Genomic DNA, 25,057 nt, shown 5'->3' on the forward strand with positions numbered 1-25,057 from the left:
ACACCCAGTAATTGGTTCGTTTTTCTGGGCCCTAATGACAACATACCTGGCTGCTACCTTTGTCTCTGCTTCTCCTAACTGAGAGGTACCTGGTTGGCTGCCATTACATAGCGCTAGACTAGATGGATAGTCAGTTTGATGCATCATAGGCAGTTTCTTTTTTTTCTTTAACCATCTCTTTTTGGAATGATTTAACTTCTGCTACAGTGCAGAGGCCCAATTGTGCATCTGCTCTGAAGGTATATAGGGAGTGGGATCTGTTAAACATTCCAACCGTGCTTCAACCACCATTTCATACACTGAGGTAAACAAGGTACAGAACTGTTATATACATATATATTTATATAATATGCTATAATAATTTGTATCTTTCTTTACAGCAATCTTAGTTAATATCTTTCATACATAGGTAAAAAAGTCACATGAGAATGGCACATGTAGGGTGCTCAGAGTCCCCTACAGCCTCCATGCTGGGGCAAATCAGAGCAGGGATCCAACAGTTAGCATTCCTGGAAGGGGTAAATGAGTGGTTTTGCAAGAAACGGCAATGCACAGACTCTTTGCTGCCTCTCCAGTGATTGCATACAAAGGCTTTTAGAATCCATGAATGGGAACTGGAGGACATCAGGATCAAAGGCATTAGGTGGAGACTTCTCACTTTTCTCCCACAAAAGGGAAGATTCCGATTTAAGTAAATCAAGAAGCTGGAATCCACTGGTAATTGCCTGGCTCCAATGTGCTCCAGCAAGAGGGATAAAAAAGGGAAAAGGGTACAAGCAGTGAGGCTTTCATACAGAGAGACTGCTGTAGAAAGAAAAGGAAGGAAAGTAGTTTTCTGTACACAAACCTTGCAGAATAACAAAATAAAATTAAAGTTGGTAATGCCCCTCATATAGGCAAGAGCCCAAGATTTCTTAAGACAAAATTGAGTGCTCCACAACACTGATTCCACATTTAAGTGTGTTCCACTCGAATAACAAGGAAAGTGAGCATATTAGGGTAAAGATAACACTACCTGGGCTGTTGCCCCCTACATATTACTCCAGAGGGCAAGCAGGTAGTTAAGATTACAGATGTACCAATGTAAATTCAAGCTAATTGAAAGGATTCTAAAAGACAACAACATCCCTCTCATCATGCCCAGCATTCTGAAGGCACCATCTGACCATCTATAAGTGGTTGATAAATACCATTCAATAAAGGTGACCATCAGAACTGGGATACAAGATTTTAAAATGACCTTTCCCCCTAGAATTCGAGCAGTTTGGGAGAGAGAAGTAAGGGCAGGCTACTACATCATGTTCTTAGATAATCTGCAAGGTAGTGTCCGCCAGCAGGCACCTCTGACATGCTGATATGAACGTTAATGGTAATGTGTGTGGTAGTGCTTTATCAATTGCATCTCCTGTGTGATAGCATTGGACTCACGACACATCCAAACCAGGCAAATACATGACAGACCATGCAGTTAAGTACCAGTAAGTCAGTCTGAATGCTAACATGGTGCCTGGGACTGGGAGGAATCCCTTCAGTAGCATCCTATGCAGCAGAAACTCAGGATCTTGAACATCTGGGCCTCAGATATGTTGTGATAAATAAGAGATACACAAAGCCCCAATAAATGCATTTCCCCCCCCCCAAAATTATGTCAGACGTTGTCTAATTGTCTAGTTTCTCCAGAGGCATGAAAAATGAACTCCCTTATGCTAAAAAAAAAGAGTTAGACAACAAAGGGCCCAGTCATTCTTCATGGATAACTGAAACACGGGGACCAAAGAAGGGGAAATTTCTAATACCCTGGTACAAATGTCTTCTCTCAATGAGGCAATTGCTCCAAAACTCACTGCAGTACTATTCAGGTGAAGTTTATTTCATTACGAACCCTTATCAAACACAGTCAGCTTTCCTGTTTTCAAGGAAAACTGCTACCAAACATCAGGGTTGGACTATGGAAGTTCTAGATATGCTTTGCAATAATGCGTATACATGTATTGCATGGTCTCACTTCTTCTACATGCTGCTTTCTGGCTTGATCCCTCACTAGCACAGATTACCAATTAAGATAGTCAACAATCTCATCCAATAGGATGACTTCTATATATGCCACTGGTACAGGGGAAAGCCTGCTTTAGACAAATGAGGCATTGCTATTGGCACTTGTTAAGACAACCTGAAGGAGGAGAGGACACTTGGGAAATTTGGCAAAGCCTAACATCATGGAAGATGAGGAAGTATCTCCTTCACATAACAAGAGAAGCAACGTGACAGTACAAGGAGAGAAAAGAATGAAAGCACTTGACACTGTGTCCTTTCCTTGCATCTCAAACTAACAAACAAAGGCACAACGGAAGTGTGGGAAACAAGAGAAAACAACACAAACAGCAAGGCAGCAGTGAGCTCAAGAACAGTTGTGCACTGTCTAAAGTAACTTGGGTTTCGTCACATTCAGTATTTTGTTCATAGTTTCTTCTTGATCTCCCAATGAAATGATGTTATCCTGTTGAGTGAGTATGATACTACATGGCTGCAATTTATATGATGGGAAGCTCAATGCCCCAACCCTCTGCACAACGAACTATGGCTAAAAAGAAATGTATCAGACATGAAATATGGTGAGAGACCAAAGATGGAAATGCCATTACGTATACCTAGGGTTGCCATATGTCTAGGAATTCCTGGATATGTCCTGTTTTGGGGGCCCTACATGCCCATCCGGGGGGGGGGGGGATTTTACATTTTAAAGCAAATGTCCTGGATTTGGTTAAAAAAAAAAGAAAGTGTGTGTGCACTGGTGGCTCTGGTTCAGGCAGCTAGGGCAGCCTGTGCTCTGGTTCAGGCTTGGTTCTGGTGCTGGCAGAGGGGCTGTTGCCCTAAAAAAGCGCAACAACTTTTTGTGTCCAGATTTTTACCTCTTGAAATATGGCAACCCTAGCATCAGTGAAATAGTACTAGCCCCCAGAAACAGCTACTTGAAAACTATTTATACAGGCATCTCCCCACTTACGCACGTTCGACTCATGTGTGACCGTATATATGTGCAGTGCTGGGAAATAATTAAATAACTTGATTTAAACTGCAAAAAGGCACAGAAAGTGCAAAAATGGCCTGAAAAGAGTGGGGGAAAGTGCAAAAATGGCGCAAAAAGAGCAGTGCCATCAGCAGCAAGTGAATATGACCCACAGCCAAGCACATGGGGGCACTGGTGTTTACCCTTGCCATTGTTTCCACATTGTCCTCCAGCATTGAAGACTGAGAGCCATTGCTACCATTCATGCCAGTCTGGAAAGTGCTGCTGGTTTTTTAAAGGGTTTTCAGTGGTTTCCAAAGGTTTAAATGGCATTTAAAGGCTTTTAGGATGGTGTTCCCCACTATACATGATTTCACATATATGTGTGGTATCCTGGGATGTAACCGCCACGTAAGTGGGGAGCTGCCTGTACTTCTAGACCATTCTAATTCATTATAATCATCATGTGACACAGTCACTGTTTCCCATTTTACAGATGTGAGTGAGACACAGAGCACAAGCTGGCTAATATGGGCCTTGAATCTAGTTCTCACAGATCTTTCTTTAACTCTCATTGGATAACAGTGCAATAATAGGAGAATCTTCTACTTGAACATGTGGTAGCTTTACTTTGTATATACCACAATTCTTTATGAACAGCTTCTCAGATTTGAAAAACTAAACGAAATCATGCACTGCAATCCTAAATAAAAATCAGATTAACAGCTGCCTTATACTGTGTCAGACTATTCACCCATCACTGTCTTACACTAAGAGGCAACAGTTCCACAAGTTTTTTAGCCCTGCTACCTTGAATTAGAGAAGGCTGGAATTGAATCTGGAACCTTCTGTATGCAAAACATGTGATTCCCCACTGAGTGATGGGTGCATTTTTGTCTCCATGAAAAGACCCCTACCACTTCATTCTGCAAAACAACAACATGGAAGACCGAAGATATAAATAAGCTGGTCACACTCCCCTAAATCTGCCTCTGCCAGAGTAAACCATACTGGGCTGGATGGAACAATAGTCTAAGTATAAGGCAGCTTCAGATGATCAGATATGTAGGATTTCATCTATAGCACTATATGTGTGCTAGCTCCAATTCGCTTCAATGGCACATACATCCTACCCTCACATAGTGGGTGAAGGGACATCCAAGTTGTTGCCACCACTCCTTTTAGGCAAGCAGGACTGTTTGAATGATTTAGTGCTAGCTTGTTTTTGAACAAAAAACAGCCAGATGATTGCTCCAGCAGTGAGCTGCAGACTGTGTGTGTGTGTGTGTGTGTGTGTGTGTGTGTGTATGTGTGTGTGTGTGTATGTGTGTAACCCCATATGTACTTAAAATTATGCTAAGGGGAAACTGTGTTTTTCATAGGTACTATTCCATACATCGGGGTGGCCAATCTCTGAAGAGACTGCGATCTACTTTCAGAATTAAAGACTGGCAGTGATCTACCAGCTTTTTGGGGGGTTTGTTGAGCTTTTCTTAGGGAGGAGAAAAGCCCCTAAAAAGGGACAAAGAGGTAAAGTCACTCACAAAAAGATCGCAATGGATCAAAACAGCAGCACAGAGAAAGATCTGTCTCTTCCCTTCCAGAGATCATACAACAATGGAGGGCGGGGCAAGGGGGCAGGGCAGGAGTCAGTTTTAGCCACGCTAAGGAAAGGGAGCCAGAGATCGACCGTGATCTACCAGTAGGACATCCCGGCCATACATATATATGAAACTCATGCAACCACATTTCATGTGGCAATCAAAATAACTATAAATATCTAGCTGGGAGAAGAATCACATTTCCCAAGCACAAAATGCTGAAGTCTTGAGTACTGGGGAAACACAGCATCCCTGCAATGTTAGCATTCCACTGGACGAAGTCCATAGCTTTGAAATGTGGAGAAGGTTAGACAACCTTTTGCAGCAATGAGATGCAGCCTGTGCTAACCAGGATGAAATGTTGGAGACATAGGAGATGTAACATATTTATCAACAGGATAATCAAGTAAGGAAAATCAGATGTGGAATGTAATTGTTTGAAGAGGGGAAAGGTACCGAGCAGAATTAAATAGGAAGTGCCAAACAGAGTTGAAAAGGAGAGAACTTATAAAAGCTATTACCAGAGGTTCTGGTTTTAAGTTCCCACTCCCCAAATTCAATGCATGTCTCAGCCCAAAAGCACTTAAAAGGGCTGACATGGCATTGTATGTGTATTTGGGAAAGTTTGGAAGTACCCTCTGTTGGAAAAGAATGAAAGTGCTCATCATTAGTCGCTCTGCTAGTAAGAGAAGTATTTCTCTCAGCTGGGAGATATCTTTTGTTAGGGCATCTTTGGCAAAGCTGCATCAGCATCTATATGGGGCCTTTGATCACCTATTTTAGTTTTTAAAGTGAACGAAAACCTGCCTGGGAGTGTGAATTAATTCACTGCATCTGCTCTAAAGCTTCAGCGGAGTGTGCAATTCCACCCAAAATCTACTAGCCTACTGACACTGGGTGAGTAAAAGGGTTGCAGTGATTTTGCTACAACTAGGAACTGCTCAGTTAATGGCTATTGCTTCAGATACATTCCTAGCACTGAACCGATTGCATATTGAAGTTCTAGATAGTTTTCAAAGGACAGTCTAAACACCCAAGGTGCTGAATAAGCAGGGAGAGGACACAGCACCTTGGCGATGAAGCCCAGAGGCAAAGCCATGAAGGAGCTTTTAAAGCCAGGTAGAAGAGTTGGAAAACCAATTTATCAGAGCACAAGCAGGATGCAGTGTGCGCGAAATAGGTACCAACATGTTTCAGGGGTCAAACTCAAACTCAGTATGTGTGTCAGTAGTATGGCATTTTCTAGTTCTTTCCTATAACTACAAGGGATATGGGTATGCTAAAAATAAATAAATAAAGGTGTACTTGTGGAGTGTTGGTGTAGTCATTGGCCTTTTTAGTGTAAAACAAATTAAGTGCTAGAAGACCCATTTTTTCAAGAAAAAAAAGACAAATAAGATGCTGTAATGTAATGCAGTAAATAAACTCAACTCCCATTTTTATACTTGCCTCTCCTGCTGAGTGCAAGCATTTGATACACCTGAATCTGTGTATTTTCCTTCTTCCAGGCAGAAGCCCAACAGTCACAAAAAGCACAGACAATCTGGGACAAACACAGTTAAGACAGTCTGATTCTTGCTACCAGTGACAAGGAAGAGGATAACAAACACTCTTGGGATACAATCAAACAGCTTTAAAAAGTAACAGAACCCATGAAAATGACAATGAACTGGTGCTCCGGTCAGGCACAACATTGTAGTGCAATAGCTTGTTGCATCATTCACAATCTGATCACCACCAAATGAACATATTGAAACCTTCTCCAAGCAAAGCTGTATCAACAGCCTCTCAACCTGGCTCTCCAAGCCTAAAATAATCATCTCAGGCAGGGGTGGGGGACCTGTGGCCCTTCATCAGCCCCAACCAGCATGACCAACAGTCAGGGATGATGTAGTCCAACACAATCTGGAGGGCCAATGGTTAGCCATCCTTGTCCTAAGGCAGGAAGCTGCCTGCTCTCCACCTTCGCAGATTTTCAGATTCATACAGTAGATATGCTGCACGCACCGACACCCTTCCCTCCCCCCTACATTCCCATGACCCACAAGAGCTGGGAAGCTTCCTTCTTTTCTATTTGTAAAGTGCTTTGAAGTTTAAAGCGCTCTCTAGGTGCTAAGTATTTGCACTGAATCATAGCTTGATTCACAAGGCAGTGCTCCTCAAGATTGGCAGACTGATTGGAGTGGCATCAGCTGCTCAAGCAGCCTGTCCAGTTTGGTGAGCTTAACCTGCTGTAAGTACCTGCAGCTTAAGCTCTGCAACACCGCTGCATCCCAAAAGATCCTCATAAACCATGCAGTTTATTATATGCTTTGTCCCAGAACTATATAGTCCTGCTGTGTCTTCCTTAAAGAAACATATTTTATCAGTCTAGTTCTGGTTTACAGTAGCCTTAGTCAACTAACATGAACCAATACAGCTGCTATTGAAAAAATGGGAACACTGAAGAGCTAAATTATTAAGACAGATTGGCTCAAGCCTAAATCATTAAGATTAATCGTTTGAAAACTGGAATTTTATCAATAAAAACCTTCTGCACTTCCAATGAAAAATTGTTTCAGGGTAGAAAGGGGGGATTTACTCTTCTGTCATGTTGACCACTAGCATTAGGCCCCAATTCACAATTGCCCTGCATATTGCAGAATCATTTAATGTTATGTGGGTGTACTATCTCACACCCATGTATTTGCAGTCCTATCCTATGCAAGTTTATTCAGAAGGGAAAGTCCTGTGGAGTTCAATGGGGACTGGTTTCCAAGCTAGCATACATAGGAGTGTTAAAACATGAAAGGCAACGAGTCCCTAGAACCTCCATCGGAAACAAAACTAAGGCTGCAACCCTGTACTCACTTAGCTGGCAACAAGGACCACTGAGCTCAGTGGGACTTACTTCCAAGTAGACACATACAGGATTGTGCTATTAGTCACCAAGAAAACTGGAAATTCTCCCACTCGTTTCCAATTCTTCCAAACAAGCAGCCTTTAAACCACAAAGAGGCACAAGTGGCTAGAGCTTGCCAGAACCTTCAGGGTGCCCTTTGTTCTGGCAGCCTGCTTGGGGACCTGAGGCCGCAACCTCAGGGAATGTGCCAAGTACCTTCTGGGTTGCCATGCATGGGTCATATGCTGTGTATGGCATACGAGGCTGCATGCTGAAGAGGCCAATGGTAAGAGTTGTTCTTTCACATTAATGCTACATTCCGATATGATATGACTTGTAGGTCACAATATGCTTAACTTCCTACATAAAAATTATTTCACTCCTAAGTTTCATCACTAGAAAATACTTGCAATTTTACACAGTGCCGCCATGTTGTTGTGAGAAGATCTCAGACATGAGCACTGTTGCAGGACTAGTGGCTGAGATGCAATGTCGTGAGTTGTTCTGATGTGTAGCTGGGTGATGCTGATAAGCCCCTGATTGTAGAGTGGCTGAAGGAATGCATATGAACAGGGTTAATCCGATCACCCATCATTACTTTCTAAGCAGGATTTGTAATAACAATGCTTCTTAAGGACCCAAGTTGAGGGAGAGATGGGAATGCAGAGAAAACATTTGTCCCACTCAGGCAGGTGTTTCTCATACACTTAGTAACTACCTCCCCAAAATGCTTAGTAGCTTTGTAAACATACATGAGACTTCAATGCACAATATACCGGTAAGTCCATCTTTTCCCTGAACTCAGGGACAGACCACCATTGACCTTACGTGATGCTGCCAGTGAATGCAAGATCAGGAATGGGGACAGACTGGCTCTGGGCACCATTATGTTTTGGGGAATAATATAGGGCACTGGCAAGCCAAAAGCTAGTTTAAACCAATTGATTCATGCAAATAGAGATGAAAATTTTGTCAGATAAAGCAAGATTGTCACTAGTTCATAGTGATCTGGGGAGCTGTGCAATGCTGTGAGACCCAAAATACCTCTCATCCCCTCCGCCCCACCCTCCAGTACATGTACTTTCTTCTCAGAAGAAGTCTGGTTATCACTGAACACAGAGCTAATCAGGGGAGCAAAACACCCGAGCCCTGGCCCAATTTTCACTGCACCCAGTCAGGATCGGGAGTGGGGGACTGCATTCCTCTGGAACACAGCCTTAATGGCTATAAAACAGGAGAGTGTGTCTGGTTATTTTTTAAAAAAAAATCACGATGACAATGATGGACAGGTGCTTGAGTCAAACATGATACGCTAGTGCAATAGGGCCCAAAGTCACAATCTCCTTGATTCAGACACAATTCCAAGGACATTATCTGACCCCTCAGCTTATGTAGCTCTGGTCCTCTAGCCTGTGGACAGTAACTTCCTAATTTCAGCAGGAAAGGCAGAGATCCTGCCTCCTTCTTAAAAGAAATACGCTGAGGTAGGGAAACCAGTCATCTAACTTCAGTGAACAAGGTCCTCAAAAAGCAGCAGGCTGCGTTAGGCAGTGATTTTCTCCCTAACTAAAGAACACAAACCACGGTGTGGCATCCTTCGTGCTGACCTCCACTGTGGCGCCATTAACAAAGCACCTAGGAAAGAATGCCACCATTCCCCATGCATCTTCCACAACTCTCACCTGCCCAGTGACCAGGTCCTCCACGTTTTATCCCATGACTCAAAGCATGGGATTGGCTATTTGGGCCCTTCTCTCCTACACTAGAGGGCTGAGATCATGCAGTCCTCTTGTTTGGCAGGGCTGGTCATATTGCCAGTGGGAGTGGAAGTCCGGATTTTGTCAGTGGCCAGACATTCCTGGCTACTCATGCCTGTAGGAGTGAGGTCCATAAGCTCTCCAGAAGAACTCAGAGGGAAAGAAGGGGAAACTGATATGCCTGAGGAGGGATCTGTTGAGCCCGCAAATAACCTGGGGGGCTTTGGGACTAAGTTGGGCTCATACTGTGCTCTTAGCAGGATCTCCTGATCACTGACAGACTTGGGCATCTCAGCAAAATCACTAGTGCTGTCCGATACCATCATGCAGTAGATGTCCTGGAAGGAGCTGCTTTTGCTGTCCAGATTAAAGAGGCTGTCTATAAACTCGGCAAACTCCAACACTTGCGGACTGGGGTCATCACTGAGCCTCCCGTTCTGGAGGGTCAGTTCCTCCTGAGCAGTGAAGGAAACGTGGTCTGCATCGCTGCCAGCACCGCCGTCACTGCAACGCCGCTGAGGAGTGGTGTCTCCACTGTTGTGCAGGGCCTCAGGAGGCTGAGTCTCCTGGGAGTGTTTGGAGAGGCTGTCAGCAGCAAGCAGCTCTGTCCGTGAGCTGAGGGAGGGGTTTTCCTCAGGGATTGCTGGGTCGATATAAAAACAGTGAGTCTCATCTTTCTCCATGACTGCATGGAGGCTGGGTGAGCCGCGGATGCTACGAAAACCAGAGGAACGCCTTGAATCAAAGCTGTAGATGGATTCATTATCCGACAGGCTCTCCATTGTAGCAAGAGGAGCACGCCGGTCCTGCAGTTCAACAGACAGGCGTTCCTTGGTATCTAGAAGCAGCAGCTCCACAGGATCCTTCTGTACTGGAGATAGAAGCTTGGTCTCATAAAACCCTTCCAAACTGATTTCAGAGTGAGCCTTACTCCTGCAAATGGAGAAGACAAAAATATGAGACTAATACAAGGCTACGCTATGATCTCTTGGAACAAACCACAGAAGAGAACACCGCAGATACAACTCCTCATTTATGACATCACGATATCCACCAACACCACAGCAGTTATCACATAGCAGGAAGGAATACGTCCATCAGGGGTCTTTAGTAGATCTTTCTAGAAAAATCAGAGCCACATCCTTACTTAGTGCTGCTGTTCCTTCTGTCCACTACTATGTCTCCAATTCCAATCTGCACAGAAGGCCTAGGCAGAGGCTGATTCTGGAAGATTAACTCCGGGTTGAGGTCCACTTCTGTAGGACTCACCATCACTTTGGCTGCAGAAAGCAAGGCTGTTTTGCCTTTGTTATAATTCTCCAGTACCTGTGCAAAATAAATTGGTAGAGAAGAGTTTTCTTCAGTTATCATTTCCAACCTAACCCCACTGACTTTTGACATAAAAGTCAAATGTCCCACAGCGTGCCTAAAATGGATCACAGCATCATGTTAATGGATCACAGCATCATGTCAGTGCTTTTGACTTTCAACAAAATTTTTGTATGTACGCCTCACATTTTGCTGGACTACATTTTGCGGGATACACAATCCCTTCATCATAATGTCTGTCCTTTTCTTCATCTGTGAATCAGTTTGTTCAGATGTTCAGCACAAACTTTTTGGTTCGTCTTCTATCCCCTCTGGTACCTCCCCAAATAATGCCCATTATTACCTTGTTAAGACCCTCCATGACCACATAAGGCAGGTGTTCGTGTAGCATTGCTGGGGAAATTATCACTTCATTAAATGCTTTGTTGTCTCCCCAAATGGCAAAGTATGTGGGTTCCTCCTGATCACAGCAGCTGGGGGGAAAGTCAAGAAAGGCACAGTCATGGGAAAGCAAGCAAAGTAGAGGGGGAAGGAATGATGACCCCAGAGGAAAAACACTGTGACATACAGTGGGGCTGGGTGTAGGGGACATCACTCTAAGGACCCCAATGAATAACAGAACACAAAGGCAGTTCTTTCATGCCCATAGTCTAAGGCAGAAGCATTCATATCACATCTTGTCCTGCACAATTAACTGACATTATGAAATGCTATGATATGGGACCAGCAGAGAACAGAAGCAAACAAGACTCAAGCAGTTATCTCCTGCCATCCATCTCTTTTCCCACTACAGTGCTCCTCTACTAAATACCATTTCAGGCAGGAGCTAAACTGCCAAGAGAATAAAGCCACAGGCTTCTGCAGATACCTTGGTATCATGGCTATATTCCCAAGGTTACAATGTCATCAAGAGTACCTGGTTATTACATAATTTTGTCATTCTAACACTCGGCTGCATTTCCCATTTTTTAATTCTATAGCTTGGAATGTTACATTCAGCAGACCAGGCAAACAAAACTAGCTGCATGTAAATGCATACATAGAGGTTTTTTAATATTAATAGTTTATCCTTGATGAAATACTCACTGACTGCTGTGAACTACCTGGCCTAAGCTTTTGTTTAGTGAGTGTCTTCTCAGTTTGGGTCAATTAGTCTCCCACCCAGATGTAAGCCATCCTTTGTTCCTGGGTGGCTTTGCATTTTTTTTTTGGGGGGGGGGGAGGTGACAGTTGAAGACCCCAGCAATTTCCACCCACCACGGCTGGTACTATGGGATAAATGCAGAGCACGTAAAACCAAACTAGAGTCCCCATGGGGGAAATTTAATAATATCCATTTGTGCTGCACTATCAGTAAAGGTGCCACCAAAATTACAAGTTAGAAACTCTCAGAAAATAAGATCACAACCACCACCACCCCACCCTGGCCACCAAGAAAGCCCATCAAACAGTTTGCTGAATATTATTCCCAGCTCTACCCACCAGCACTGTTCAGCAGGATGATTGTGAACAACATGAATGATGCGCCCAGGAGGATAGAGTGGTGTGCTTGCTGACAGGGCGATGGTTAAGTCACTGGGATGGGTCCAGAGGCGGTGACTGGTTACTGAATTCACTTCTTGCTCTTCAGGGAGCTCAGACTTGGGAATGCATTTTGTGGCACCCACAATGATTCTCCACTGTCCAAGAAAAGAGAAAGGAAAGGAGGACTCTGAAGTAATGCAATTAAGTGCAAGGCTGAAGTGCTGACATTATATATCATGGGAAAAGTTGAGAAAAGTTCACATTTGGGCTGATTGTTGTTGTTTTTTTAAAAAATGCATTGTGTTCCCATTTGACACTCATACTCATAATGCAGAAAAGAAGGCAGCAATCACACTATGGACTAGATTCCTTGGTTTTTATATTAACAATAATAAAAACATGGAAAAACAGCCATCTATCTATCTATCTATCATCTATCTATCTATCTATCTATCTATCTATCTATCTATCTATCATCTATCTATATCTATAAATCACTGAGCATATCTGATTATGAGTTCATGCATTCAGAGAAGAAGCTAGAGTTCATCTCTAAGAAGCATCTATCACCCAGGTTTCTACTTTGAGCAAGGACAAGTAGCAATCTCATTTGAAGGAAAAAACTTCCAATTTTTAGGGGCAACTAGTGATGTCATAAATCTGATCATTTGTGAGCCAACCAATTACAGTTGTACCTTGGAAGTTAAATGGAATCTGTTCCAGAAGTCGATTCGACTTCCAAAACATTTGAAAACCAAAGCATGGCTCCTGCAGCCAATCGGAAGCCCCATCAGATGTTTGGCTTCCAAAAGAATGTTCGAAAACCGGAACACTCACTTTTGGGTTTCAATCGTTCAGGAGCCAAAACATTCAAGAACTAGGCTGTTTGAAAACTAAGGTACGACTGTACTTATTAGTTATAGTTCAAATTAGATGGAAGTTTGGGGTTATATTATTGTAAGAAAGAAAGGAGGGTAGTTGTCCAATAGGACGTTATTAACATTTAGCAGGCAGTGTCTCAGGCAAACTCCCTCTTAGCAACGGTGATTAAGACATGCGAAATCTACAGAATCTAAATATAGGGAAAATATTATAACTCAGTCTGGTGACTTTCCAGGCCTGACATCACACACAAACAGAACTACATTTGATCAAAAAGAATACTAATGTTAATATATAGAACTGCACCTCTCTTTACCTCATCAGAATAGCACCGTTTCCTTTTAATTTTGGCTCCTTTCCCTGATAGTGTATTTAATGATTACCTTCTCTTGTCCTGCGCACTGAGCTATCCCAGTATCACACAACACACAAGAAGCAGTTACAGAGTTTGCTTGTGTGTTACTTTCCCAGAGTAAACTTTTTAAAATGTGTTATCACAGCTGGGCAAGTGTAACAGCCTTCAAAATACCTTGTCTTCTTAATGGCATATTAATGCAATTGAACAATTGTGGAATGGGCAAATAAGAAAAATGATAATGGGAACTACCTTGAAAATAGATTCAACTAAGAATACCATCACCTTTTAACCCAGAGGGAATAGTCACAAGGGGATCAAGGCAGGCACATGTCAAACTATGCCAATATGCCCCAACTGGCCAGAGGCTAAATTATCAGATTTCTAACTAATTACATTTCACTACAAATGGAATTCAAGTAGTAACAGGAAGCCCCTCTCTCATTTGAGACAGTTTTTAACAAGAAGGTAAGAGGCTACATTAATCTCCGGCTGTAGCCCAGGCAGATGCTATATGACAGATACACATGAAATTTACATTTAGACTGTGAATCTGCAGTAAGGCAGACAAGGTCTAATCTTAAAATAACTAGGATTAGGTTGCTTATGCCACTGCTGTTATCATGAATTTATCATAGACCTGGGACAGCAGCCAATGAAACATGAAGTCCTAAACAAATAAAGGTGAAGCAGTAACCTTTTCAGCTACAGTCATACCTCATGTTACATTTGCTTCAGGTTGAGCGTTTTCAGGTTACGTCCCACGGCGACCCGGAAGTACCAGAAAGGGTTACTTCCAGGTTTCGCCACTCGCGCATGCGCACACAAAATAACATCATGCGTATGCGCAGAAGCGGCAAATCGCGACCCGCAAACGCAGGTTGCATTCTGCTAATGTTGCAAACGGGCCTCCGGAATGGATCCCATTTGCAACCAGAGGTACCACTGTATTTTAAGAATGCACGTGACACAAATAATTTAATTTCAGATAGACTTGAAATCTTTCTTTATTATTTTACATATTAACCTGCCTAATTTTCATATCCTGCCTAATCTGGCTAACAGATTAAAACATCACAATGGAAATATATGGCAACCTCCATTTTAACATCAAAAGCCTAAAAACACAAGAGAGTCCAACTCTTCTTACCTTTGGTTTGTTACTTCTCTGCAGAACATCAAGAAGCTGCCGGCGAAATCCCTCCAGTTGTGAGAGCCCAATCCTGAGGGATAAAGAATATCAGATGCACTGATGCAGGTATAACTATTAGGAGGAGCACATACAGGAAAGTAAAGAGAGATGGGATCAGAGTAGACTTACCCATGGCTCAGTATAAGGCTATTTTATACAAATATACTGAAGGCAATTCCTAACCCGTTAGAAAGATACGAGCAGATACATTACAGATAATCCAACGAGTAAGTGAATAATACAGTAGGCAAACTACTTAACTAAAACTATATAAGTAACAAAAAATATGACACAGGGGTGTGAGAAGTCAATACTCAAAAGAGAAGCAGGCTATCAAAATCCATTTAACCAAGATAATGATTCAGAGATTTTAGATGCCATATGGCAGGTAAAACAAGCAAACTAGGAAGACGGAATAGAAGTGTGAAGTACCACTATCCAGATAATCATAGATAAACAGGCGGGAGATGCTTCTACATAATGGGTACTGAACTTTTTTCCCATCTCAGGCAAAGAAAAGCAGGCAGCTTCCCACTCCAGCATGGAGAGACTGCAGTCTTCTCTGCCTCAGATGCGTGGAGGAGCATGATCTACATGAGGACAAAGGTACACTTGGATGATTCCTCCCTTCGCACCTTCCTCTCCACTGCCATCTCAATAAATTTGGTGATGGGAGGCATTTAGTGGAATAATAGTTGGGGCATCCATGCTAACCTCATGGAAGGGCTGCATGCCACCTATGGGCCACAGATGTGTGCTAGGACAAAGAAAATGCAAAAGGATATGAGCTTTTAACATAAAAAAGAGCCAAGAACCTTATACACAATTGTGAGGTGGTGAGAAATGAAAAAGCACACAGGTAAGCAAGAGATGATAATGCACATAAAACGATACACAGTACACAAGTGTAAGATGACACAGTTCACATACTACAGAGATGCTAGGCAGGAGTGAGGTGACAACACGTATAGCTCAAGATACAGTGCAAAGATGGAAGATGACACGGAAGATATAGCCAGGAGACAATTCACAGGTGTAAGATGGCTCAGAAGAGGTGACCTGGGAGAGAGCACAAATGTGTAAATGACAGCACAAATAACTAAGGAGATGGCAAATAGATGCCAGATGCCACAATGAACATAATTGTGGAATCAGAATATTCACCTTTTTCAGTAATACAGGCAACTGAGAGATAGGGGAGGGATATGCCAATACACAGGTATGCAATACATCAATGAATGAGTTCAGGTAAAAGACACAGCAATACAGGTAGCTAGGAAAATAGGGACAAGCAAGACGGGGGTTGAAGATTGGTAAATAGGAAAATGAGACAAATGTGAATTGGGATCTTTCAGAAAGGAAGCACGGAGCTTTGGTATAAAACTAAGAAATACTGAAACAAGAAATTTCAGACTTCTTGACTTGCCTGGGGACTAGGTCTTTGCCTAGGACAACTGCTGTAACAAACTCTTTGGAGTACTCCATTGCATCCTCACTAGAAGGGAAACAAGAAGGAACTGGTGGGATTTCATTGTCAGAAAGAGACACTTAATATCCAATTAATTCTCTGAATCAGAAATGTCCGGTTTCCAAATTTATAAGGCTGGCACACTGCCTGTTCGCTAAACCAACAGCCCCCCCACCCCCGGTACTATTCTAGAGATAAAACTCTGAAATATACTCCAGTGTGGTAGCCCAAACGTGAACTGGATCACCAGAGTATTCATCATATGTTGTACTTCATATGGGCAAATCCAGAGTGCATTTGAGAAACGCAGAAAGTGAAGAAACACTACATTGGCATCTGGATGGAAACATTTTCATATAATGAGAATGAGAGCAATACCAGAATGCCCACCATCAATATATAACTAAGCTAGCCCACATGAGGCTTAGTAGTAGAATGTGGTCTTAATTCCAAATAAGGAACCCACGCCCCAGAAGTGTCACAAAGAAAAGAAACTATAGAAATCAATTTCTTTCAGGGTTAATTGACCTGTGATTCCCCATCCAAATACAGTGATATGATTTGCATCACTACTGATGTATTGAACAACTGTGGCCACAGAGTCTGTCATCATAGGCATCCCTCTGGGCATTCAACAGAAGCAACTCCTATCTGTGACAGGGCACGTCAGAAGTTGACACCTGAGGTAGGTCAACATCCTGTTCTTAGCTTTCATTTTTTTTTAAATCATTAAACCTGAAGATGCAAGCCTGAAAATGCACAGAATAGGCCTGCTAAAATCTCAGATGCTATGGCTCCCCCTTCCCTTTATTTAATAAATACAAATACTTACCTTAAGAGTCCACCTGGGGGAGAGTAGGCATAGCATTTTAGAGTTGGGTACTGAGGACGCAGCAGGAAGGACAGAATGGCAGCTGTGCCTGCCCCTAAGGAATGGCCCACAACAATTAGGCCATAGTGTTTTGTTCCTCTGCCCTACAAAACAAAAAACAATTAGGTATTTGCATAATTTGGCAATTCTTATCAAATCCTTCCCCCTTTAGCTAAAATATAAGAGAGTCTAATGTGAATCTCATCCCAGCCATAAACTCACTTAGGTGGCCTTAAGGCAAGCCACTCACAGATCCCTGCCCCAAATCTCCAATATGAGGAAAAAACATTTGAGTATTACAGTAAGAGAATGTATGTAAGGCACTATAAATGCACTCAATTATAGGATAAATATAAAAAGCAAATCTTGAGCTTGAGTAATTACAAAAGTCTGGAGCCACAGTCTAAAGAACAGCAGGATTAATTCTGAAAACAGACTGATGTGAAAGAAAGGCAAAAAGATTGCAGAGCACTCCAAGGTCGTGTCATCTATTTCTGAGTTGTGTCATTTTTACATATTTTACTTTTCATTCTGTTCTGCAATTTTAGAAGGCCCTCTCAAAACACATTATATATTTAAATACGTATTTAAGGACAACATCAAAATGTGTATTTTACATATGCTTGAACGGCTAAGGACTGTATCTCAGCATTAGAGAAGTGTTAAAATTCTGTGGAAAGCTAAATTCCAATTTGCACATTAGTCCAAGATGTGTGAATCGGATCATTTCATATATATTCACAAAGACTGAATTCCTTACACATCCTTATAGTAGGCTAATTCTTCTTTGAGCACTTCCTGAAGAATATTTAGTATAGGCAACATACACATACTCTGCTGTCAAAAGAATTATAGATGTAATGATACAGCACACATTGTAATTTGTTGTATAGAACAGATAGGTTAAGTTGTTCTTTATGTGTGCACACATGTGTGCAAAATTACTTCATAATTTATTGCAAGACTCAAGCAAGTCATTAATGTGGAAACTGATTTTCAATTGAATTTTACCTGTTTTTAGCATCTTGGAATAAGGTGATTTTTCTGCCTTCCTTTCCATTTCCTAACTTCAGTGACTTATTTCCCCCCCAACACTGTTTCCAGTAACTGTTCAACAGAACAGTAAATTATTCATCTGGTGGCCAAGGGCACTGAACAGCTACAAATGTTAGAAGTGTTCAGATGTTGACATTGTTTCTAGTAATTCAGACATCATGTTCTATAGTTAACAGAGGGACGTGGGTGGAAATATGAACCTATCTCCTGACCACAATGCACAGAAGCAAAGCCTCACCAAATCACGCCCAAAGGCCTGAGAGAGCACCATCTCCTGCTCTAGTTTCTTTTTGATGTACTCAGCAGACAGCACCATCCCCTAAAAGGAGGAAGAAAGGACAAGTGGAAAAGGTCAATGTGCTCTTAGATTTTCATTTCTTTTTCCTCCAGACCCTCCCTGACTCCTCTTTCCCCCTCTCTCCTTGGACCATTTAAAGGGCCCTAGAACTATGAGGTCACTCACCATCTCCAACATCAACCAGCTATTGGTGAAGTGAGCTCTCAGTGGCTGAGGATCATGTTACCCATGGCTGATGGTTTTCATGAACATCCTGGCTCAGCAACCACCAGGGGTAGGAGGGCTGTTGCACCAACCTATTCTATTTTTCTAAAAAAGTCTTCTTTCTCCTGCTCTCACTACATGTGTCAGAGATAAAAAGGGCATGTTCCACATTCTTCAGTCCTTCTCTAATACCTCAGCTGTTTTCCGTTTACTGGTTTTTCAATTCTAGCCATAACCAGAAGGGTTAATATTCATTCCATGTCCCTTACATTGGCACTGTGCTTTCTATAGCCCAACACAACAGTTTTAGTAATAACCCCCCCCCCCCACTATATTCTTAATTGAGTATACTCTTCCAGAATTTCCTTTTTTGACATATCTAATATATGGAAAAATAATCTGATTTTTCTCTCCTGCATCTCCAATGCTTATCACAGGGGCCATGCACCACGTACAGACCATTTTGTCATGGTTTCTCTTTATAGTTGACCTATACTGATAATTTTCCAGGCGCTTACAGTGCTGCACAAGCATGGTGTCTTGCGTTGGGTGTGGCTGCAAGACCGCAAATGGTAATGCTGCCTCATCAAGCACAGAGCCATTGTGCCTCATTGTAAACCTATTTCTCAATGCAGTAGCTTTTATGAACATTGGCTTTTTTGAATTCAGTTCTGCAACAGTCAACTGTTTTCTGGACTCCAGCAACCTTGTGAAGTTATTACCAGGTGTTGGTTCTTGGTGTGTTTTTTATTTGACTAGCAACTTCGACGCACTTGCATTGTTACTTTTTCAGTAGTGGCACTTTACAGTTATGCCATGTCCTTCATGAAAGGATCACAAATCATTTTAAATCATTTGCTTTCAAGAGGAACTGAGAAAAGAGAGGGCTGAAATTATAGACCAACTAGGTAAAATAAGAAAGTGATGACTACCTTGTGTCCAAGCCAGGTTCCATGATGACCTTCCACAGGGAGACGCTCAGCATCTCCAGTCAGGTCAGTCAGAGCATCCTGGAGAACCAATTGTATATTAGAATGAATCATAAAATGCTAATGATACATTTCTACAAGAACAGTGCAATGTGAAATATGGGAGCAGAGGATTCCTAGGAGCCCAGCATGAAATGGCATCTATTGTGAGAGTGAACAGAGCAGGACTCAACATTACCTTTGGGGACAAAGTTCCTCGGATACTGATGACCACTTTCTTCTTCTCGTGATCGACAGCAACGTAGAAGGGAGTTTCATAGACCTAAAGGAAATGCAGTATCACATCAGTCTTGCCTTACTGAAATGAAGTGATTTTCACCTTCCCAACAAACAAGTAAAACAGCTAGCAGATAAGCCTTCAAAGGACAGCAGCACCCTTGAGCTCAATCTACTTGAGCATACATAAGGCATTATCTGTATATCACTGATAGTAACTTCAGGCTATAAATTAGCTGCTAGACCTGTTGGCTTAAGACATGGCTCTGAAATGTCCCAGAAATGTCCTTCAGAGCAAGGAAGCTCTTAGATGGTCCTTACCGCATCATGACAGGAAGTGTACACAATGTCCACAGAGCTCATGTTTTCATCAAGAAAGTGGCGACGGATGGCGATAGCATTGCAGCCACAGCAATTATCTTCCTCAATTGTGACACCAGGTGCATAACGTGGCCGAGAGGGGCAGAGACAACAGCATCTTTAAATAAAAAGTACAGGTAAATAACATTTGGAAAGGAATGGAAAAAGAGATGAAGGATGAAAGAGAAGCAATAGAAGAGCCTAGCTTACTGAAGACATTTTTACCTACACAAAATGCCAGTTCTGTTTTCATTCTGGAAAAAATAATATACCAGCAACCTAAAAGATAGCTCTGTGCATTTATAGGATAAAGGAAGAAATGGGTAAAAATTAAAGAGAAAGACAACAGGTCAGAAAGGAGAAAAGAAAAAAGAAATCAGACTTTATAGAGGCACCAGAACATTATTAACTATTTAATAATGCAAGTTCAGTATATCTGACATAAACCTTAACTATCTGCAGAGTTGACATTAGGAATATGTGCACTCAAATATAATAAACCTTCCAAACCCTCATTTAGGCACTTAGGACTACAACCTGTGCATGCTTACGAAGACGTAAATTCCACTGAAATCAGTGGACATCCTCCTAAGTAAACATGCATATGAATACTCAAAGGCCTATTAAGGAACAATGAGATGCTACATGGACAGAAATGACATTTCATAGGATCACAGAATTGTAGACTTGGAAGGGATCCCAAGGGCCATCTGGTCTAACCCCCTGCAATGCAGGAATCTCAACTAAAGCATCATAGCAAGTAAATGTGGACAGGATAAAGTTACTTTGTAACCTCCTCAAAGTGAGATACGTACAAGCCATTTTTAAAAAGCAAAGGCTTGTGTAGGCCAAAAATGAGACTACAAAAATGGAAGAGAGAATGAGGAAAGGGAAATTAAGGATTCACTAAAGAAGACAAGGAACAATAAATACAAGAGTAGAAAGTGAGGAGGAAATGTATACAGAGACAGCCTGGGTGAACACTTACGAGCAAGATCTGGCCAGGCGACAAAGTCCACAGGTAGGTTTCCTCATCAAATACATGGGCCAGCCATAGGCAGCCAAAGCAAAGAGCATATAGTAACAAACCTCTTTGTATCGCAGCATCTCTTGCTGGAGGAAACAAGAGATATTTAGTGTCCTGATGGCATCATTGGAGATGTCTCCCTCTCACTGTTTCAGTATCAGTTCCCTACCCCACAAAATACATTTTTTTAATTTGTTGGACCTTCAAACCCTGCCCTCCCTCCTTCTAGGCTTCTCTAGTTGAAAGTAACCACCTACAGTCAAAGGCCATTTTCAGACGCAACACTAACTCATAGTTTAGAGCAGGGGTGGCCAATGTGGTGTTTTCCAGAAGTTACTAGATCACAACTCTCATCACCATTAACCATTGGCCACACTGGCTTGGGCTTGCGCTCTCCTGCCCCCAATCTCGGGGACAGCTGAAAGGAGACTGGAAACACTCATTTCTGCTTTTAAACCACATGAAGTCCCGTATTACATCCAAATCAGGGGAACGCTGGTTCATTTAAACCACAAACAACATTTAAGCTAACCCAAGGTTGCACCAAGTTCAGCTGTAAAGAGGAACAGAAGTCTGCATCTGAGGCTCTTATTCCCGCAGCATGCAAAAAGGGTTTGGGCTTCTTGACTGCCTAAGAGGTTTCACAAAGTGAAAGTGCATTTGTAGTTCCTTTTTCGTGCTTCTTTTTAAAGATACATTATTTAACAGGACAAGGACTTTATCCCTACACTGATAAAGGGAAGAAGGCACATGTGGCTTGAGAAGTTATGAATAGTTTGGCCTGCAGGTAACATCCAGAGCATCATACTGCTTTCATTACATAAAATTGGGTTGGGAAAATTAAATGCCAAGCAATTCATGCTGCCACTTCCAGCTTTAAACAAGGCTCTGTTCTTTTTGCTGCAACATACTAATAGGCCTCTCCAGTGCTTTTTTTCTAAAAAAAATGTTTAGGGGTACTCTCATTTTGACTGAAGAAAATCACCATTTTATAGTTCAAATTGGGAAAAATAAATACAGTAACTGGACAAAGATTCACAAAATGTTTAGGGGTATGCATACCACTGCGTCCCCCCAGAAAAAAAGCACTGTGCCTCTTCATTTTTTACTATTCTGATTAGAATAAAAGTTTGCATTAAAGGAAATACAAGATGACTGATTTATTGGGCGTTATAAGCTAGTGTGCACTCTACAATTGTATCAAAGTAGCATTAGAGTCTGATGACTTACTGAGTTTTTCAGGTCCAGATATTTAGTGTTCCTGGTTACTGGCATCCCCGACAAGAAAGCTAGAATATCGTTGTTTGCCTGTAAATCACATAATAAGAGACTGAGATCATGACCCTGAAACACTCCATTTGCACTCAAGGAGAGGGAAGCTCCATTTGGCTTGGATCACTGTTAAGGAGAAACAAGATTCTCACTCTATTCTGCCAAAGTTTCATCATAGTTCTGTTTGTCTTCCTAACACCTCCACTCTAAAGCCTAGAAACATGAAAAACTAGCCACTATTTTTAAATGGTTTATTATTATTTCAGCTTTGTCCCTCCTTTTTTCCATCATGGAATTCAAGGGAGTAATCCATTCAGACACAGACCAGACCTGCTTAGCTGAAGCATGGTGGTGCCTTAGTTGCCTTCAGACTATATCCTGGGGCTGCTAGTTTTGTAACAACTTGAAGTTTTTGATCCCTAAAAATCATGATTTCCCACATTCCAGTACCAAGCTGTTTGTGAAGTTTATCAACGGAACATTGAAAAATGCATGTTAAAAAATTTTCATTATTGGTCACTGGGAGGTGACGGACTGTTATATCTTAGGGATAGCTAGGCAAAGATTTAGTGATTCCCCACTTCTGAAACACATGACAATAGGTGAGTAAAAGCCAGATAAACATATCAGTAACATCTGTATTTCAGCAGTGAAAGAGCACATAAAGCAGTCTGCATACTCACTTCATCCAGTACTGCACTGCGTTTCGCCCTCTGTCGTTGGCGCAGAAGTACCAGGCCTGCTATGATATCAGATGGGACTATGTCAAGATCTCGGAAAAACTCAGCAAAGAGATATGCAATTTCAGAGTAGGCATCCTGAAAAATCCCAAAAGGGGAAGATGATAAATGAACTTGTAACAAGCAAAAGACAAAGAGCTAGTATCAATCACTGGGCTGAAAACGTAATTCTCAGATGCTCTTCCAAAACATCCACTTTGTTACCTAGGTTAGAACTGGCTTCCCTATCTCATTCTAATTTATTATTCTAAGAAAAGAATTATGCAGGATTTATTACACTTTTCCTCTAAGGAACTCAAGGTGGCATACAAAGGGTTACCTTATTTTATCATCATAACAACCCTATGAAGTAGGCTAGGCTGAGAGATAGAAGCCCAGTTCACAGGAAATATTAAGAACAGGTATAACAATAACAACTTTATTATTTATTCCCCTGCCACTCTGGGCGGCTAACAGTACATATGAAAACATAGTAAAACATCAAACATTAAAAACTTTCCAATACAAGGCTGTCTTCAGATATCTTTTAAAAGTTGTGCAGTTCTTTATTTCTTTGACATCTGATGGGAGGGCATTCCACAGGGCGGGCGCCACTACCGAGAAGGCCCTCTGCCTGGTTCCCTGTCACTTCACTTCTTGCAGCAAGGGAACTGCCAGAAGACCCTCGGAGGAGGACTTCAGTGTCCGGGCTGAATGATGGGGATGGAGACGCTCCTTCAGGTATACCAGGCCAAGGCCCAGTATACCTAAAGGAGCATAATACAAAGACCAAACAAGGTTTAGTCCCAGAAAGTAAGCAAGAGTGGGGAATGAGAGCTATTCTTCACTCTGGGAACCCACATATTTGTATGTTCATGCTAAGCTATGGTTTGGGGGTACATGCAAATGGGATCAGTGGCTTCTTCAAGGGCACTCATTAAACTTTATGGTGAATAATGGATTTCAAGTCTGACCTCCCAGAACTAAGTTCTACTCTATGTTCTGCATCGCTCTCACCAAAAGGTCCACCTAGACCACTTTACTGTCTCCAACAGCACACAGCCTGAAGTCCTTAGGAAGCTTACAGGTAATGCATAATAAAGACAGACATCCCTTGCCATTTGTCCCCAGAATCTGGAAATCAGATACAAAAGAATCTATAGTAGTTTTGACAACTCCACTTTAACATAACAATTATGTTTGCTCTAGGTAAATATTATACCATGTTTCTGCAGCAAACACTGTAGATATGTACAAAAGACCTGTATAATTTAATAGTACATATTAAACATTATGCCCTGGAACCATGCTTTTCAGTTTAGATCCATCTTTATATTTAAATTGTTTGTTTATTTGTTTATAGCCAAAAAGTCTCCCAGAGTGGCTTACATACAATTATTTGAGCTCATTTGCTTTGTCTAGTAAGAAAAATATATACCTCTAAATATAATAAAAAGTTTTACCCTTCAGTGACTGACCACCATTGCTCTGCAGCACCTGACAAGTGGCATAGCAATGCTACAAAAGTCCTGATCACCAGCAGCATCTGCTTCTTACACACTGGGTGACTGCCCTTTTAAAAACATTTTTTGCACAAGTGAAACAGACCACTAGATGAGATGTCATTTTATTTATTTTAAGTAATCCAGAGATCTTTATGTCATGGCAACCTACAAATGTTGTAAATAAATAAGGACATGGCTTCCTTGACATGGGGTTATTATGTTAATAACTAACCTGATTTGCATCTACCATTGTGTTACATACAATCTTCATATGCCCTTTGAAAAAAATCTTCTCAACTCTTCATAACGAAGAATAATCTAAGTAATACTTGATAATCTGACAGCGCATCACTTTTTCAGGTCGTTAAAAAGAAAGTGCTGTCCATTTAAAATGAGTCCATCATTCTATGTCCTTTGCCAGTTTTAGTGGTTTAATAAGTTCTGGACAGAGTTATTCTTTCTTGCAATTGCATAAATAGCTTAGTTATAATCTGTTTGCAATAAATATGAAGCCATGCAGATGGGAAAGGGTTGATTCTTCCTC

At 41.7% G+C, this 25,057-nt stretch overlaps 1 protein-coding gene and 1 long non-coding RNA gene across 13 annotated transcripts in view; one reads left to right on the forward strand and one right to left on the reverse strand.

Moving 5' to 3' along the window:
* Positions 1 to 322: 322 nt before the first annotated feature.
* DAGLA (diacylglycerol lipase alpha) overlaps positions 323 to 25,057 on the reverse strand; it is a 92,029-nt gene continuing 67,294 nt past the window's right edge. For all 12 annotated transcript variants that reach the window (XM_077932456.1, XM_077932429.1, XM_077932452.1 and 9 more), the window contains 14 exons: positions 22,973 to 23,107; positions 22,248 to 22,325; positions 20,979 to 21,103; positions 19,952 to 20,108; positions 19,593 to 19,676; positions 19,358 to 19,435; positions 18,162 to 18,242; positions 16,829 to 16,971; positions 15,955 to 16,023; positions 14,487 to 14,559; positions 12,058 to 12,254; positions 10,919 to 11,048; positions 10,394 to 10,572; positions 323 to 10,179 (listed from right to left, as the gene is read on the reverse strand). In XM_077932456.1, coding sequence (XP_077788582.1) covers positions 9,252 to 10,179; positions 10,394 to 10,572; positions 10,919 to 11,048; positions 12,058 to 12,254; positions 14,487 to 14,559; positions 15,955 to 16,023; positions 16,829 to 16,971; positions 18,162 to 18,242; positions 19,358 to 19,435; positions 19,593 to 19,676; positions 19,952 to 20,108; positions 20,979 to 21,103; positions 22,248 to 22,325; positions 22,973 to 23,107 — 2,457 coding nt within the window. In that variant the 3' untranslated portion in view covers positions 323 to 9,251. The remainder of the gene's footprint in view (positions 10,180 to 10,393; positions 10,573 to 10,918; positions 11,049 to 12,057; positions 12,255 to 14,486; positions 14,560 to 15,954; positions 16,024 to 16,828; positions 16,972 to 18,161; positions 18,243 to 19,357; positions 19,436 to 19,592; positions 19,677 to 19,951; positions 20,109 to 20,978; positions 21,104 to 22,247; positions 22,326 to 22,972; positions 23,108 to 25,057) is intronic.
* Positions 14,509 to 18,741, forward strand: LOC114600642 (uncharacterized). Its single transcript, XR_013393803.1, has 3 exons — positions 14,509 to 14,594; positions 15,038 to 15,134; positions 18,093 to 18,741. It is a non-coding gene; the product is annotated as an uncharacterized LOC114600642 (long non-coding RNA).

Source organism: Podarcis muralis, chromosome 1 (genome assembly GCF_964188315.1).
Source record: "Podarcis muralis chromosome 1, rPodMur119.hap1.1, whole genome shotgun sequence".
Classification (NCBI taxonomy): domain Eukaryota; kingdom Metazoa; phylum Chordata; class Lepidosauria; order Squamata; family Lacertidae; genus Podarcis; species Podarcis muralis.